The 18,842-nt window shown below is 36.6% G+C and overlaps 1 protein-coding gene across 1 annotated transcript in view; it reads right to left on the bottom strand.

Moving 5' to 3' along the window:
• The window catches only part of NUDT14 (nudix hydrolase 14), a 52,927-nt gene that overhangs the window by 22,259 nt on the left and 11,826 nt on the right, over positions 1-18,842 (bottom strand). Inside the window, exon 2 of the mRNA XM_081314036.1 lies at positions 4,282-4,325. Coding sequence (XP_081170162.1) covers positions 4,282-4,325 — 44 coding nt within the window. The remainder of the gene's footprint in view (positions 1-4,281; positions 4,326-18,842) is intronic.

The following is an 18,842-nucleotide window of genomic DNA, read 5'->3' as shown; positions in this document are numbered from 1 at the left end:
GACAGAGTGGTGGTGCAATAAATAATACACCGCAAACATACAGTGCAAGTGTTACAAGCACTAAAATCTAATATATTACTGACCAGAGCTGATGTAACTGAGTTGACATAACCCAATCCATCATTAATATCTTTTGAATAAGACAAAGTTGCCAATAGTGTGTAGCTTTCACTTGCTAAGAGATCTGAGCCATGGTTCTACAGAATATAGGGAATTTGTCCTATATGTCAGAATAATACTCCCTTTCCTTAGCAAGCTGTTTCAATACCTAGCCATTCCTTTTTTTTAATGGAGCATTATTTTAATAGAGGTTATGTTTCACCATCTACTGTAGCATTCAAAGCATGCTTGCTCAAGCATTCAACCTCATGCTTGCTCAACATAGATAATATTCTGGCAACAAAGGATATGCTGAATCTTTAATCTTGAATTAAAGTGTCTCACAAAATGAATATTCTGCTGCAGCTAGCATATCACATTATCACAATAGCAGAGAGAAGGGAAACACTTGCTTTCAAGAGATGACCTGTTTGGATGAAGTAAGCTTTCTAACCATACAGCCATTATCTTATAATATAATGTTAACTGAATGCTAGCAGGACAAAGAGGAGAGATTCCTGGAATAAGAGTTGAACTCTCACTATATTCAGAGTTTGTTTGTGTATAATTGGGTGATTCTGGGCTTATGTCTAATTTCTTAGCTTTGTATTTTAAGGCTAAGATGGATGAGCCCAATTAGCTGAATCTTTGAGGGAAAGAAAAATTCCAGTATAATTAAAGAAAATAACATAAGAGGCTTACAATGCAGGCAATATTACACCAGGTTTTGCCCTGAAATAAAATTTTATTCTAGTAGGAACAATTGCTGATGACATATTTTGGAGTAGGCAGTGGAGATAAAGAAGCATTTCCTATCTCTAGAATAATAGGAGTTCTGCAGCATGGAGTTAAATGGTTCACTGAAATACTGTGCTCTGTAGACACTAAAAAAGTTACAGCATGACAGCTGCTGTACATGGGAAGGCAACAAATGCTATGTGACCAGAGATGACTGGCATAACATGTGCATCTTACACAATCATGTTCATAAGTATCTTAAAAATATTCTGTGGAAAAGTCTTTTTAAAATTATAATGGTACCAAAACCAACAAACTAGCCCATAAAATATTATAGTAGCACAGAAATTATGTTATTTACTGAAGAAACAATCTACAAATTGGTTATATCCCAAAACAGTAAAACATTGTGAGGTACTGCATTTTCAGCAACTCAGTATTTTGTTATAATCCCCTAGAAAATGTCATTTTCTTTCTTAAAATGATGTTTTTGAACTGGCTTTCCTTGCTTCAGAACTCTCTTCCCTTGGAGGCAATGAGGGTAGCATAATTAAGAGCCAATTACATTTATCTTGACATAATGCCTTTGACAAGCTGGTTTAGTAAGGAGTAACTAGGCTGCTATTCTGATTCTTTGTTTTTCTGAATGGCTGGACAGAAGAATTAAGCAAATGAATTAAGTGCCAAAGGCTAAGCTACTATTCAAGTTTAAATCTAGCTTTTGCTCTGTGTACCCTAAGGAATATTTTTCTGTTTTTTGCTCTACTTGAAACATTCTGCCAGAACATTCTAAATTATCTGTGTTCCAATAAAATTTGAATGCCTCACATTTTCTGTGTTATGATAGGAGAAAATTGGAAATGTTTTGAATACATCAGGCTTAAAAAAACTTTAAAACAAATATGCTCATTTTTCCCCCAACCCCATGGCTAAGTGAATAATTAAAAACCATTGCTTCTGTTGTGTCCAATAGGGATTTTAACTCTTTAATTTTTAAAAAAATGCCCATTTTTACATAGATTAGTTTCCAGATAGCAGTTAATATAGACTACTACTCTATCTCATTCAAGCAACAAGTATGTTTTCCAATTCATCTGCCTTATAGAAATAAGCTGAACAAAATAGAACTACAATGAACTACATCTACGTGGAGGGAAGTGTGTAGTGGGGTACTCAGTTTTAGGCCCTGTGCTCTTCAACATCTTCATCAATGATTTGGATGAGGGAATAGATGGGGAACTCATCAAATTTGTAGGCGACACCAAGTTGGCAGGAATAGCCAACACTCCATAACATAGGCTTAAGATACAGGAGGATCTTGACAGACTTGAACACTGGGCGCTATCTAACAAAATGAAATTCAATGGTGAAAAAAGTAAGGTTCTACATTTAGGCAAGAAAAACCAAATGCACAGGTACAGTACAAGTAGTACCTTGCTCAATAGTGGTAACTGTGAGAGGTATCTCGGAGTCCTAGTGGACAATCACTTAATTATGAGCCAGCAGTGTGCTGCAGCTGCCAAAAAAGCCAACAAAGTGCTAGGCTGCATTAACAGAGGGATAGAATCAAGATCACGTGAAGTGTTAATACCACTTTATAACGCCTTGGTAAGGCCACACTTGGAATACTGCATCCAGTTTTGGTCACCACGATGTAAAAAAAATGTTGAGACTAGAAAGAGTACAGAGAAGAGCAACAAATATGATCAGAGGACTGGAGGCTAAAACATATAAGGAACGGCTGCTGGAATTGGGTATGTGTAGTTTAATGAAGAGAAGGACTAGGGGTGACATGATAGCAGTGTTCCAATATCTCAGGGGCTGCCACAAAGAAGAGGAAGTCAAGCTATTCTCCAAAGCACCTGAAGGCAAGACAAGAAGCAATGGATGGAAACTAACCAAAGAGAGAAGCAACCTAGAACTAAGGAGAAACTTCCTGACAGTTAGAACAATTAACCAGTGAAACAACCTGCCTCTAGAAGCTGTGAATGCTCCAACACTGGAAGTTTTTAAGAAGAGACCGGGCAGCCATTTGTCTGAAATGGTATAAGTTTTCCTGCCTGAGCAGGGGATTGGACTAGAAGACCTCCAAGGTCCCTTCCAACTACATCATCATCATCATCATCATCATCATTATTATTATTATCATCATCATCATCATCATCATCATCGTTATTGTTATTGTTAGTATTATTAAAAATTCTCTGCTAGATTTGTATGCCTATTTATGTTTTTACAAAAACAAAACTCCTTAACTCTTGTATCATTAACATTATAAAACCTAAATAAAAAATAATTTGTAATGCAGCAGTAAATGCATTTATCATATGTATATAACTAGGCAAAATATAGACATTATCATAAAAATAGAAATTAAAGCAGCATACTTCAAAAATTGTAAAATGAAACTATAGACTAAAAGGCCCATAATATATAAACAAATATAAACAACATAAATCAGTAAAAATGTACCACTGTTCCATCAATGAACAAAACATGTATTTATATAACAGTACTTGTCTTGGCATTTGCAACTTATCAGAAGCATGTTTTAGGGGCTATCCCCATCCTAGCCAAAGGCCAGGTCTTCAAGGCCCTCTGAAATGCCAGCAGTATGAGAGCTTATACTTTTAAATTTGTATAGTTTTTATTTTTTTATAATTGTAAGCTGCACAGAGTTACTCTGAGATATGATGGACAGCCAATAAATAATTTATTATATAAATAAATACATCAATCATTCAATCAATCTCACGGGGAACCTCATTCCAGAGAATGGGTGCTGCTTCAGATAACACTTCTGGAGTCTCAGTAGATGATATTATGTAATCACTCGATCAGATCTGTTGTTATATAATAATCCATCTGAAGCTGGGAAGGGACTACTCATGAAAGTCATTGAGGAGGTATAATCCCATTTAATGCATGTAATTCCTTCTATCATCTTTGCTTCTCAAGATTCAGTTGCAGTTTATGGGCCCTTATCCACCATATCACTGTACAGTATTTAGACACTGATCCAAGATATGTGTATTTTGATTTAAATGATATGGAAGAGTACACTTAATTTTAAAGTTGCTGAGGACCTTCCCTAATGATTTTACACAAATATAAGTAACACTGGGGATGAAGCAGTGCTTTGTAGCATCCCACAAAATATTGCCAGGGTGTAAAAACATGGCCACCAAATCATATTCTCAAGAGATTACACCTGCAAGTACAAACAGATTCATAATCTGCTCCTAACTTTGTTTAATCCTTTTACATATACTGTATATAGTAATGTAGGTTTACTTCGTGGAGTTGGCAACACAAATATATATATAAAGTCTCAAAATGATAAATATTATTATGTGAAACAAAGAGAACAAGAATGAGAGAACAAATTATTTTAAAAAGTATACAGTAGCATATTGCCCACCAGTTGCATTCTTTGAAATTTACCTGTCATGTGTCCTCATGAAATCCCAAAGTTTTGAAATACCATTCTGAAAAAAAGGTATAATAAATAAGTAATATGTTATATTAATGTTCAATCTATTCCCATGCAAATCAAACAAGTCAACTTTCAGCATGCTTTTAGTTATAAATGCCACAGTTAGTTTGGAAGCCTCTCTAAATTTCCTACTTTTGCTGGAAAAGTTGCATACATGCTAACTAGCTGCTGTGAAAAAAGCCAGGCTTTATGGGTGCATCTATGTATTTTTCTTGGCAATAATGTGGGAAGTGATTTTCCCATTGTCTTCTTGGAATATTTTTTCCAACAGTCCAATCTAGAGTGCAGATTATACTTTATCCAACCTTTCTCTAGTTTAACCATGACCAACTCTGCATTGCTACTGAACTGAGTTTAAATATGGTAGCATTTCCTGTTATATTAGATGACTGCTTAAAGTCTTTCCAAGAAAGTGCACAGGACATGTGTGTTGACATACAACTGACTCTGGCTTTCTAATAGTCAAATAATTCATATTGGTTAAGATAGTTTATAGTTCCATGCCAGTGGACAGATTGGATCTTTGACAGTTCATCGTAACACTATTATTAGGCTTGAAACAAGAAAACAATTACACACGCGGACCAAAAGACAGTAAAATTTTGATAAGGAATAGCTTAAAGGTCAAAACCAACTCTTTCCAACCACTTGTGCTAATGTTGAGATCAAATCTGTTCCTTCTCATCCATTGTTTCCAGACATCAAGAAATAACCTCAAAAATATCATTTTATTTGGACATAGAGCTATAACTAATATCAGCATATTGAGAATGCTTCACCCCTTACTGACAGATGACCTCACCCATTGGTTTCATGTAGATGTGAAACAGGAGTTCTGCGAAACTCCACACTGGCCCCCATCAACACCAAGTGGATCTGACCCTGGGAGAAGGATGAAAACTTTGTATTACTTTAGCTCCCCCACTTACAACTTTTTGAACTGATCCAGAAAGATACCACAATCAGCCATATTGAAAGCCACCAACAGATCAAGAAAAGCAAGGATGGATGCATAACGCCTATGCCATTTGTGCCACAGATTATCCACAAGCATGATCAACTGCCATTTCAGTCTCATATCTAGACATGACACTTGACTGAAAGGGGTATAGATAATCTCTAAATTAGAAAGTGACCTATAACTGCCCATCTTGCAGGGAATTTATATAGTTAGTAAACAGTTGTAGAGGAATAAAAGTACTTCCTTTTAAAAAACTATTAATCGGTATGTAATGTTGCCCAGTTTAATAGTTTTCTCTATTTTACGTTATATTGTTGTGGATTGAAATGAAAAATATTCTTTTTGTCTTTGCTGCTAGTATAATGGAATTCAGATCAGTTTTGTGCAGTTAAGCTTCCATTGTTCCAAATACCGACTTCACGTTGACAGTCCAGTAGGAAGGCTGCTAATTATTAATAGCAAGCAAACAGTTACCAATGGTTATATGGCTCTGTGTACTTTACAGCACATTAAATCTAACGTACTTATGGTGATTTTATCAGGTAATACACAAAATGACAATGATTTATTGTCTATTCAACAAATATGTTTATAAAATAATGAGGACATAACAAATGGGGAATCAACTTTGTCTTTTGAGGCTTCTCTTCATTGCCCCAGATCAATAACCATCAACATGTTTACCATGCAGACATTTGCAATAGTAAGATGGGGTCCCAGTTACTGCTCCCATTGCTATTGTCAAAAGACTGAGGATATTTTTCTAGTATCAAATTTATATAGAGAAAGCTAGTAGCAAAAGCAAACACTATTAACCCTGCAGTGCTAGCTCTACACAAAAATGTCCCCTTATTAGAAACTGCTTGAATGCTGGTATTTGTCAAATAAAAAAGAGAATTCTCACAGAGAAATCTGTTTATGTATTTTTAAATATTCAGTCACTGAACAGATCTAGGCATTCCTGACAAATAGGATAGGATAGAATAGATAGAATTAAAATAACAGAATTGGAAGGGACCTTGGAGATCTTCTAGTCCAGGCGTTCCCAACCTATGGGCCACGGCCCACTACCGGGCCATGGCCTGCTGGCCACCGGGCTGCAGGAAAAACCAAAAGTACAAGTACAGATTAAGTGAAACCTGGCTCAAAAACAGTAACTGTGAGAGAGACCTTGAAGTCCTAGTAGACGATCACTTAAATATGAGCCAGCAGTGTGTGGCGGCAGCCAAAAAAGCTAATACAATCCTTGATTGTATAAACAGAGAAACAAAATCATGTGAAGTATTAATATTGCTTTATAAAGCCTTAGTAAGGCCACACCTGGAATATTGCATCCAGTTTTGTTCACCACATTACAAAAAAGATGTAGGGACTTTGGGAAAAGTGCAAAGAAGAGCATCTAAGATGATTAAAGGCCTGGGGACTAAAAGGTATGAAGAACAGCTGCAGGATTTGGGTTTGGCTAGTCTGGCTCAGTGGGTTAGGACGCTGAGCTTGTCGATCAGAAGGTCGGCAGTTTGGTGGGTCGAATCCCGAGTGCCGCATAGCAGAGTGAGCGCCTGCTACTCGTCCCAGCTTCTGCCAACCTAGCAATTCGAAAGCACGTAAAAATGCAAGTAGAAAAATAGGGACCACTACGGTGGGAAGGTAACAGCGTTCCGTGCGCCTTTGGCGTCTAGTCATGCCAGCCACATGACCACGGAGACATCCTCGGATGAGCGCTGGCTCTTCGGCTTTGAAACGGAGATGAGCACCGGCCCCTAGAGTTGGAAACGACTAGCACGCATGTGCGGGGGAACCTTTACCTTTACCTTTAGTCTAGAGAAAAGAAGGATTAGGGGGAACATGATAGCAGTGTTCCAGAATTTGAGAGGTTGCCAAAGGAGAGGGACAACTTATTTTCCAAGCACCAGAAGGGCAGGAAAAGAAAAATGGATGGAAACAAATGAAGGAGAGAAGCAACCTGGAATTAAAGAGAAATTTCCTAACAGTAAGGACAATGCTGGAGAAGACTCCTGCGAGTCCCTTGGACTGCAAGGCGATCAAACCAGTCAGTCCTAGAGATCAACCCTGACTGCTCTTTAGAAGGCCAGATCCTGAAACTAAAACTCAAATACTTTGGCCACCTAATGAGAAGGAAGGACTCACTGGAGAAGAGCCTAATGCTGGGAAAGATTGAGGGCAAGAGAAGAAGGGGACGACAGAGAATGAGGTGGCTGGTGTTGTGATTCAGGGTCAGCCTGTGGGTTCGGCAGCTGGGTCGGATGACTCGGATGACTCAGACGAGGGGGAGGAGCGGGGTGTTGAAGACGAACTTGCTGATGATGGCTTGGAGGCTCCGCAGAGCCCCCAGCCAGGCCCTTCTTACTTGGTGGAGACTCAGCTACGCGAGCCCGACAGTGCGGATGATGATGACCCACAGCTGGCCCTGTTCAAGGACGCCCGACGCAGGAGGCAGTCAAGTAGGAGCAAGCAGAGAAAGGCTGTGGGACTTCTCGGAAGGAGGCACAGGGAGGCCGCGCCCTGAACTCTAATAAAGGGAGTGTTTGGGGAAGGGCTGGTTGCTGAAAGCAACCGCTCCGTTTGAGGATCAAAGCTCCGGTATCTTGTTTCATGTTTTGTTGTTTGTTTGTGTAATAAACTTGGCAGACGTTTTCCAGCCTCAGACGTTTTCCAGCCTCTGCCGTTTGTACAGGGGTTGCCTTTCTGCAAGGCCGGTAGCAGGCTGGTACAGAACAGCTGGATGGAGTCACTGAAGCAGTAGGCGTGAGCTTAAATGGACTCCAGAAGATGGTAGAGGACAGGAAGGCCTGGAGGAATGTTGTCCATAGGGTTGCGATGGGTTGGACATGACTTCGCAGCTAACAACAACAACAGAGGACAATTAACCAGTGGAACAGCTCGTCTGAAATGGTATACAGTAGTGTCTCCTGCTTGAGCGGGGGGTTCTTACCTTCCAGCTCTCTTCTGATTGATTGAAGATGCTTATATGAGAGAGATGCTTTTATGCCATTCAGGTTTTGTACTTGAAACTAAAATTGCTAGGTTCATACAATGCACTAAATCTTTAATATGAATTAACAAAACCATTTATAGCATAGCATAACATAGCATACTATGGCCAAACAAATACATCTTATTATAGATTGCAGCTTGTGTAATTATATTGAACTGGGTTTGTACATCACAAACTGCTCAATCTCTTTTTAGCCTTAGTGTGTGAATCTAGTATCAAGCCTCTCTATAACTTATGCCTGCTGCAGAAATATTGCTTTATGTTTTATGCATGTGCCCTGTAATGCAGATATGACATATGATATGATCCTCCCCTCAGTTGTGAAAACTAAGCATGAGAATGATCCTTGACATCCTCTGAATGGACATATGCCCCAAGCCTGCCGATTCAGATCTACGATCGGCTTTTTGAGGGTACACAAGAAAAAAATTTAGGAAAAAACAGGATGGTGATAGGATAAAAGGTATAAACATAAACCTGGGAAGAAAAGAAAGAAAACATTTAATGGAGATGAGGCAAACAGGGAAATTGAGTAAGGAAAGAGGGAGAAAAACCTTAGGAAAGTTTTACATAAAAGGATTAAATTCCATAGATAAATGATTGTTTTTAAGCAAGACCTAATTTTCAAGCTCCCTTTTCAGCAGGAAGGTACAAGTATTTGAGGTCATGCTACTTACTTTTTTTATGGGTCCTATTTTTACCAGCAATATAAAAGAATTCCCTATTCCTAATATACAGCAATTATTTGGGTGGGATGGGGAAATCATTTTCCTACTAGTTAAGAACAATATTTGCATCTAGCTAGGAAGTAACCAATATGACTAACAATATGACTCCATGCAGTTTCAAATGTTATCATGAAAATATCCTCCCTCTCTATACTGTCCTGCATAATAATTAAATTGCTGAGCACAAACAACAAAACACATTGAGGGATAGATTATGTGCCTAGGGGCAAAATGAAATGCTTAATATTTTCTTAAATTTGCACTATCCTGGTTTTATTAGCTAAAACATTATTTTGTTTAACCGTTTTCTATTTTAGCTAATGAAAACTGACTTCAGATCCAATGTAGTTTGCAAAACAAGACAAACTTGGATATTTCTAATTTGATTGAGGGTTTTCCTTTTTTTCGCCAGCTGCACTATTGATGCCAATTTCTGTCATGTGCCATCAATAGCTAACACAACGAGTGACTATGGCAATGCCCCTGAATGTTTTGTACCTCTAGGTCAATATGAACTTGATGGAGTTCATTTGTGCGCATTTCCCCTTGCATGCTTTTCCCTTTGTACTATTTAATTACATAAGCTTAGAAGGAATTTTCAGATCTTCTTTCAGCTGTCTTCTTGTAAATAAAATAACGAGAAAGAAAAAACCTCCAAACTTTCTTTTTCACTGCTTAAAACATCATTATTTAAAGAGCATATAAAGCCAAATCTGCATATGGTATTGTGATATCAGAATTATCAACATAAATTGTGCATCACAAGACAGAGACAGCACATTTGGGCTTATATAAATCTCTTTGTAAAAAGAGCTCCTTTCTACACAGCATACAAAAAGTATAATCTTCCAACGCTTTCTGATGTGGAAGACAAAATCGTTGACAAAAGTTATTTCCCATACCCTTAATATGAACAGTTAAGGTTCTACAGTGAATATAGTGCTGGACATGGATCAAAATTTATATTTCTATTGCAGATAATATACCAAATTATTGATTTTTCTTTGCCATCTACCACAGACTTCTCACACAAATAACAAAATTAATCCACATGTAAAATATGATAGTGCACTTTCCAGATTCAATTACAGCAATTTTCAGATGGAAGATGTTATCTCGAGGACCTTGATTATTTAGCATAGACAGTATACACTGAACTAAATGGATTAAGAATAGGGTGTATAATGGCAATAGTTATAAAGAGCTTGTTTTGGGTTAGTGGGTTGTATGAGCCCAGTGGTTTTCATTTATTCAGCAAATCACAATTAAATCAAACTTAGTTTAGTGCACTATATAAACCCAGTCAGCATGACACCTTTACATGTTTCCAAATATAACAAACAAATAATTACCGGTACACCAAGTAAAATCTTTCAAGTGAGCTTGACTCCTTGATCCCATTCCCATGACAGGTTCTCTACTCTCTTTTTGAAACAGAGCCAATTTGATGGACTAGAAATCAGGAAGCATGAGTTCTAATTCTCCTTTAGGCATGAATGTTAGATAGGTGACTTCAGGCCACTCATTCTCTCTCAACCCAACCCACATTACAAGATTATTCTTGTGAGGAGTATAGTAGATAGGAACATGAGTTATACAAAATAAAGGTGGAATATAAATCTAAAGATTAATAAATAATGTAGCAAGGTTAAACACCTACTGTGACCACCTAACACAAACAAATGAACAAGGCATGCATATTTGCATAACATTTTGAATGTCAATGCTGCAAACATTGACATGTTTTTTCACTGACAATATAAGAGGCAGCCTTTTGCTTTAACTGTTTGGCTTTGAATCACTAAAGCGTGGGAGGAATTCAACCCGGATGTTTTCAGAAGATAAGAGCCTGCTTCAGAAGGGAAATGAAACTTCATGTGTTAAACTAATTGGTGAATGTGATTTATGACGTGTAATTAAGGGAGGGAGATTCTGTATGATATGATGTGTTAAGGGGAGGAGAATTCAGATTCTGGCATCCATCCATGAGTGCTGATGCTCCGTTCTCATTATTATAGACTTTTTTGGAATAAACAATCATGCAGTGTTCTTTTATCTGTCTCATTAATTGGAACCATGACATTGAACATATGTTGATGTTTGTATCTATATGGTAAATGTAATCAATAATCTGAATAATAAAAAATAAAAAAATAATTATACTAGTAATAAATCTCATCATATTGACCAAATTATTTATGATCCCATTGTTTAGGCTGAGACCCAGCTCTCACTGTTACAAAATTCAAAGTCTGATTTTGACAGTTTTGATCTTTGAATTAGATACTAATTGCATTCTAACCTTGCACTACCCATTAAGCAATGTAAGGTAGCATGTTTTGATTTCCATTTAGCTATTTAGTTTTTTAGAGTTTCTATTAATGATTTAGTATCATTTTTACCACTGTAGTTACTTAAATTTCTGATTCAGGCCCCAAGTCAGAAATGAAAATAAAATCCTATTTTTACAAATGATGAAAGCAAAACAAAACACTACTGTTGAATCCTTTTCTAAAAAGTTCCAAAAAAATAATCTTAGTGTCTCAGCAGTTACCGAGTTTCCACATTCAAAGCCAGCTACAAATAAGTGTAACAATACTGTAGACTCAGACTTCAATCTGCATCCAAATTTCAACTGACAAATCTAAACAAAATGTAATAAACCATAAACTTGGGAATAACCATTTCTTCCCATGCAATCATCTGAAAGATGTACACTTATAATTTTAATTGACAATATATATTCACTCTTTATAGTAACTTTTATAAGTTTTATATTTAGACAAGTGACTGTAAAGAAAACACATCCACAAGGTTATGGCTATGTAGCTTAACTGTGAAGGTATTTTTTTCCACCATTAGGAGGTAAAACAAACATTTCTGAACATGTTTTCTCTGCTCATTCATCTATTAATGTGATACCACAAATACCACAGCTAAGGCCACTGTGTTCATTCAGCTATGAAACTTACTAAATGGCTTTGGACCAATCAGTATTTTTTAGTCTAGCTCCCTCTTATATTATTCAGCATGCAAACAGAATAGCTCCATGAAGAATACACTGAGCAAGAAAATGAGGGACATAAAAAGGAAGTACTGTATTTTAATAAACATATTACTGTAAACAAGCATTGTGGTGGAAAGCAAGGCCCCTGAGACTCCAGTTTCTGCCTCTGCTGCAACATCCAGCTGGTTATTCTCACTGTTGTCTTTATGCTGTTTGTAGCTCCTCTCAGCAGTGGGAATCTATAGCTTCAAATGTGTCACTTGCATATCATGTAATGCCTGCAGGTGCTCCAAATACATCCGGTCCTCAGCATACAGATACCATGCACCATCCCAAAACCAAAAAATGAAACCAATAAATACCACAAACAGACAGCTCTACAAACAGCAAGAAAAATGACAAAAACTGTTTCACACTCACACCCCACAGTAACATTACAAGCTTCTCCAACCCCAAATACAGTTCAGGGTGCTATGCAATCAGTTCTGAGGCAACTGAAAATTGACTTCCTAGGGCATCTTTTATCTTCCAGCAAGGACTGTTATCTGAAAGATCAGTAGACATGTTGTTGACATAAGAAAACATACAGTGAATTCTTTTGAATTGCCAGCATTTCTGCATAAATATGAATTAAAAGGTGATTTATATATTGATTGGGGAATATGATCCAAAGCTACATATTTTTGTGGTAAAAGTAAACTTTTGCTTTCAGTAACTGGTGTGCCCCCTTGGCCATCAATAATTGCAACTGAACATTTCCGATAACTGTTTGATCAGTTCTGCTTGGAGGAATTTTAGCACATTCCTCCTTATACAGTTGCAAGAAAAAGTATGTGAACCCTTTGGGATTACGTGGAGTTTTGCATGAATTGGCCATAAAATGCGCTCTAAACATCATGTAAGTCACAACAATAGAAAAGCACAGTCTGCTTAAAATAATACTACACAAACATTAGCTGTTGTCATGTTTTAATTGAACATAAGATGGAAACATTCACAGTGCAGGGTGGAAAAAGTATGTGAACCCCTAGCCTAATGACTTCTCCAAGAGCTAATTGGAGCCAGGAGTGAGGAGTGAGCCAACTCGAGTGGAGAAGGGATCATGTTTTAGATCAGACATGTCAAACTCACGACATCACGTGACATCACATAACGTATCGGGACAGTTTTGCCATTGCCGTCAATGGGGTGGGCGTGGCTTCTGGATGGGCCAGGAGTTTGACACTCCTGTTTTAGATCATATATATGAAAAAATATTGAAAAAAATCAAAGGTTCAGAAACATTTAAGTACCATTATACAAATAGATTAGCATTATTATTTTCCTTGCTAATTAGTTTATTATGAGGCCAGCAGTTAAATTATGGCTATAACTAGGATGCAGCAATTGGCACCAGTACAAAGTGATTCCAGAAAAAGAAAGTAAAATTTCAATGTTTGGATTTAAAATATAAAAATACTAAAGGTAGACATTATATCACCTAGCATGTTGAGTAATTTCTAAATGTTTAGAATGACTCATAGTTTGACACCAGTCTGGGTGTCTGATGTAGGCCAGATTAAGATAAATTCATGCATATTCATAAAAAATGGCAGATATTGCATCTACTGAGTAAACATTATAGAAATATAATCATGAAAAAATATTTTTGCAATGCTTTTGGCCAGAGCACTCCTTATTGTTTACATGAGCGAGGCCATTTAGAAGAAGCAAACAAGGTTTAAGTGCCGTAATGAAGGTACATAATAGAATATAAGCCAAATTTGTTAGAGGCAAAAAGCCAAACAGGACCAGCTGAGTGAGGGATTGTTGCCATCTTTGCTTTTCCTAAGAAGATATCAGGTTTACAAGCAAATGTTTTCATCCAGCTAGGTTGTGATGCAGAATTAACTCTGATTCTTTTAGGTTGCTAAGTAAGCTTAGTCCTGATTAGAACATGGTTGGCACTATTTAGCAAGTCGAGGACTGCAGGCTAGCTTGGGGAAAAAACATTATGCAGGAAGATAGTGGCAACCCACACCTATAGTATGAGAAGAATATGGATATGTTGATAATAGTCACAAGGTATTGAACTCTATATAAAAGCCACTTAGTATTATTTTTAAGCAGCTTTTGAAATGGCTTGGGTCCGGGATATTTAAGGGAACACCTGCTGCCAGCATCAAGTTCCCTTCGTCCTGTGCGCTCCCACATGGAGGGCCTTCTCAGGGTGCCACCGGTAAAAGACTGCCGGCGGATAACACCCAGGGGGAGGGCCTTCTCAGTGGGTGCGCCTGCCCTTTGGAACCAGCTGCCCGTGGAGCTTAGGACTGCCCCCGACCTTCGGTCATTCCGCCGGGACCTGAAGACCTGGCTCTTTGAGCTTTCCGGCCCAGGCTGAGAGTTTTTAAATGGGGTTTTATATTTGTTCAGGGATTAAATTTAATTATTTTAACTGTTTTTAACTTTTGTATTGTATTGACGTTTTTAAATACTTTGTAAACCGCCCTGAGTCCTATGGGAAAAGGGCGGTATATAAATTCAATAAACTAAACTAAACTAAATACCTTAGCCTAGAAGAATGGCACTTTTATGTCTTATTAGATTTTTTTAATACCACATTTATTATTTTTTATAAATAACTCAAGGCAGTGAACACACTTAATACTACTTCCTTCCATTATTTTTCTAGTCCTCTGTTTTCACTCTAAAACAGTTGAAAAGTGTTGAAAAACACTTGCCCAAGGGAGGAGAAATCAAATATGTGACATTGGACAGAAATAATTGCATAAAGTATTCCATAACATGGGAAGAGAATGTTATTTTGACTAAGTACACCGTTAACCTCTCTTTTTTTAAGGGGCATACAGAAAAAAATATTGAAGAACTAGGGTAAAATAATTATTTTATCTTTGGTAGTTTTACCTAATGCCCTTTCCATCTTTAAAATTGGAATCACAAAAGCCTTTTAACAAGCCATTCTCCCACTGATAAAAAGCAAAATCAGTTTGCATCTTAGTCTCCAAAGTACCACAGAAGCCATTTTCCACTCACTTATTTCAAAAGCCATTAAAACAAACTTGTTGAAGGGCAGCAGTAGGGGGTTAATGGAAGGCAAGGCTTAGAAACAATCTTTAGATTCTTTTTTTTTTCTAAAGAGTTTCTCACAGGTCCTTCCAATAAAAATGACAAAGATCTTCACAATTCTTACCCATCTACCAAAATCAATGGAAAACAGAATACTAGTACCTTCAGTTAAAAAAATATACTTTTTAAAAAAATGTAGGTGAAACATATAAAACATTTTTTTTAAAAAAGAAAATAACTAAAATTACTAGAAAAAAAGAAAAGAACAAAAACATATATCTATAGAAAAAAGTTTGGTTTCAAACACAACATTAAATCTTGACTGTAGAGTAAATCTGAACAATCTTTTCACTACAGCAATGGAGAGCAAGTTCACATGCAAAGAGAAAACACATATCATCAATCTAAGACTGTAACTCTTAAGTGGCACTGTCTTTCTATCACAAAAAAAACTCAATAAATCTATAGTTCTTCAGATGATTCCAAATGTCCAATACTTAATTTAGAACCACATTCACATTTTAAACAAGTTATTCTTCTGAAAATTGTATTGACAAACCTAAAATGAAATACGGTGAGACAAGCATATATCCTATGCATCCCTATTTCCTCCATTATTTTAGTTTAATGTTAAAAAATATATCCAGCAAAATGTTTCTAGTTTCTTGATGAAACAATAAATTACATATAAGAGAAGATAAATACATTCTTTAAAATTTCCATAAAATATCTTTGACCAGTGAGGATATAATCCCATTTGTAATGATCTTGGACAAAGAATTTAAACTGCACATTTTATTTCAATTAATTATAAAAGGGAAGGAAATCCATACTTGGTCATAACTTGTTTTGAAATTTTGAACTGTTTAATATTAAGGGTTTTTGTCCAACAAAGCCATCACTGCCTATTCCAATATTTATGATTGTGTACCTAAAATACCCGTTAATGAGCTGTATTATTCGAGACTTGTCACACTTTTATAAAATCAAACTCTGCAAGGTAGATAATTTGAAACTTTCAGATTTTAAGCTTTCTTTCTTCCAACTTTGAATACTGCTACTTACTTCTGTGGAAAAAGTAAGTGCATTGTCTTGGCTCCAATATTTCTAATAATGGTATTGGCCCCATTTTCAGAAACAACTTCAAATAGGGTTTCTTATAACTATCTACCAGTCTCAACAGTGACAGGGAGGAATCTTTTCCCACCCCTCCCTGTTTTTCAGCTGTGTGATGTTTGAAGGGTTTCTTGAAGGGTTTCTTGCATATATAGCCTATTTCAAATTACTCCATAGCATTTTTATGTGATTTAGTCCTAAGCTTGACTTTGTCAGAACTCTCTTACCTTTTTTCAGCTATTCCTTGGTGGATTCACTGGAATGTTTAGAGTCATTGTCAAATTGCAAGGTCCACTTTTGGTTAGGCTTCAGTCTTCAGCAGATGCTCTCACATGGTCCTCTAGGACCCTCTGGTACAATGAAGATTTTATAGTGGACGCTATGATGATGATGAGCTTCCCAAGCCCTGATGCAGCAAAGCAGCCCCAAATCATATCATTTCCACCACTGTACTTTACAGTTCGTTCTGGTTCAATGCTGTCTTTGGTTTATAGCAAACATGTATTTGGATATTGTGCCAAATAACTATATCTTTGCCTTGTCTGTCCAGAAATATAATGGTATGTGGGAATGACCTTGAGAGACAAGCGAAAGGGAATATCTGACAAGAGAGGGAGGAGCTCCAAGTAGCTTAAAGGTCAGAGAAAGAAACTTAGGAAGGTCCCACCCTAACTGATGAAGCTGTTAAGTGATGGTAGGAGATTTGTACTTTCACACTTGCAAGATTGTTAATATAGCCTTACAACAAAATAAAATTTGCTCATTCAGTTGTATCTTTGTCTGGTTTACCTGGGAGGGCTGACAAGAACAATTGTTCCAGAAGTCTTGGTCTTTGCCTAGGTGTTCATGAATAAATTTTAGTCTTACCCTGGTATTCTTTCTGGAGACCAAAGGTTTTCTCCTGGCATACCTCTCATGTTGATCCACATTGTGTAGCTTCTTTCTAATGGTAGACATACTCTGATATCATTAGTAGTGAGAGCTACTGCTAGGTCATGTGATGAAATTCTGCGGTTTTTAGAAACTTCTTTCAGCATCTTGTGTTCTGCCTTCTAGGCTTTACTTGGGAAAGTAAATACACACTTTACAAATTAAATTTTGTCCCTTTGTAGATGATCCTCCAGGCAATAGAATGCTTGATATCCAATTTTTAAATCCCCTTCTAGACTCATAGGCATCTATAACCTCTGAGAGCTTTTTTGACTAGGCATGTTAATAGCACACACTAGAATAAATCAAACTAAATGTCCGAGATTTAAATAAGGCAGGGTTCTCCCTTCTAAAATGTTCTCATTTTCATCTGATCTGGTATGCCTGATTCTAATTGTAGATATTTGAAGTATTGATAAATATAAAGGTGTAAATTTCTCCACATGTGAAAGTGACATTTGCGTTTATTTAATTTTTTTTCATTTGTAAAGTTTACTAACTGTCCATCTTACCACAAGGTAACTTTGGGCAGCTTACAATATTAAAATTGCACAATAGACTAAACACATAAATGGTATATTATATCCCATTTATCAAAATTTTTGAAATAAAGATCAAATATTGTATGTTGGAATACGATGAAGTTAAAAAATTCAATGGGTGTATCTACTTTTTCACAAGTGTATATACAGTAAAAGAATGCTGCTACTTAGATTCTGGGAGAGATAAATTACTTCAAAATATTTAATTGCAGAGATAATTCTTACAATTGCAAATATAATTCTGTGTTGCAGATATCATAGGATAAGCACATTCCTAAAACTGCCTTTTAAAACAAACCAACAAACACAGAGCAAAACACAAAATGATGGAAACAGTATTTAATAATATTATTCAACAACTTCCTCTAAAGCTGAGCTTTGCAGATCTTCCTGAATGCATGCCAGACTTTCCTGGTAGATTATTCCATAGCCCTAGAGGCAATGGCAGAGAACTGACACTGTCGTTACCTCCCACAATGATGGCAAATAAAGCAAAGGACCTGATGAATAACCTAATTGGAGAGCAAAAAACCCTTATGAGATGGAAATGATCTCAAATGTAATGTCCTTGTAAATTCTGCAGAATACTTAAACAGCAACCTAAACTGAGAAGTTATTTAGATGCTACGGTTGTTCATGTTATCGAACACAATCCAGCAAATAAAAATTCAGTCTCTCCTTCTTGCACTATTCTACCTAGCTTCAGCATCATAACCTTTCTAACCTCAGAGACTGTCTAAGGATCTGACCTATGAATAATCGTTTATTTTTAAAATACTTAGATGGTATACTTAATGAAGGATTTAAAAACTGAGTTAGAAGTGAACTTTAATAAAGAAACTTGTTCTCTTTTTTAAAAATTAAAAAGTAACTTAAGTAATTGGCGAGAGTACTATGAAAATATATACTTTATTTATAGAAGCATTTACAGGTATTAGGTTTGTAAACTCCCAAGAGGTGTATATTTTTAAGATGAAATCAGGGGAAACTTAATTGCCAAACCCATTTTTGCAGGCCCCAGAACCCTCTCTGAATGGATCACTATGTTTCAATGATATAATTTCTGAAATTGTGTTATGCTTTGTTTTCCTTGAAGTCTGATGGCAGTACCACACATTTAAAATAAATTATGCCCATTTCAGA

The sequence above is a fragment of the Vipera berus genome (genome assembly GCF_964194415.1).
Source record: "Vipera berus genome assembly, chromosome: 1".
Taxonomy (NCBI): Eukaryota; Metazoa; Chordata; class Lepidosauria; order Squamata; family Viperidae; genus Vipera; species Vipera berus.
Note: the sequence above shows the minus strand (reverse complement) of the source record. Positions and strands in the feature narration are given on the sequence as shown.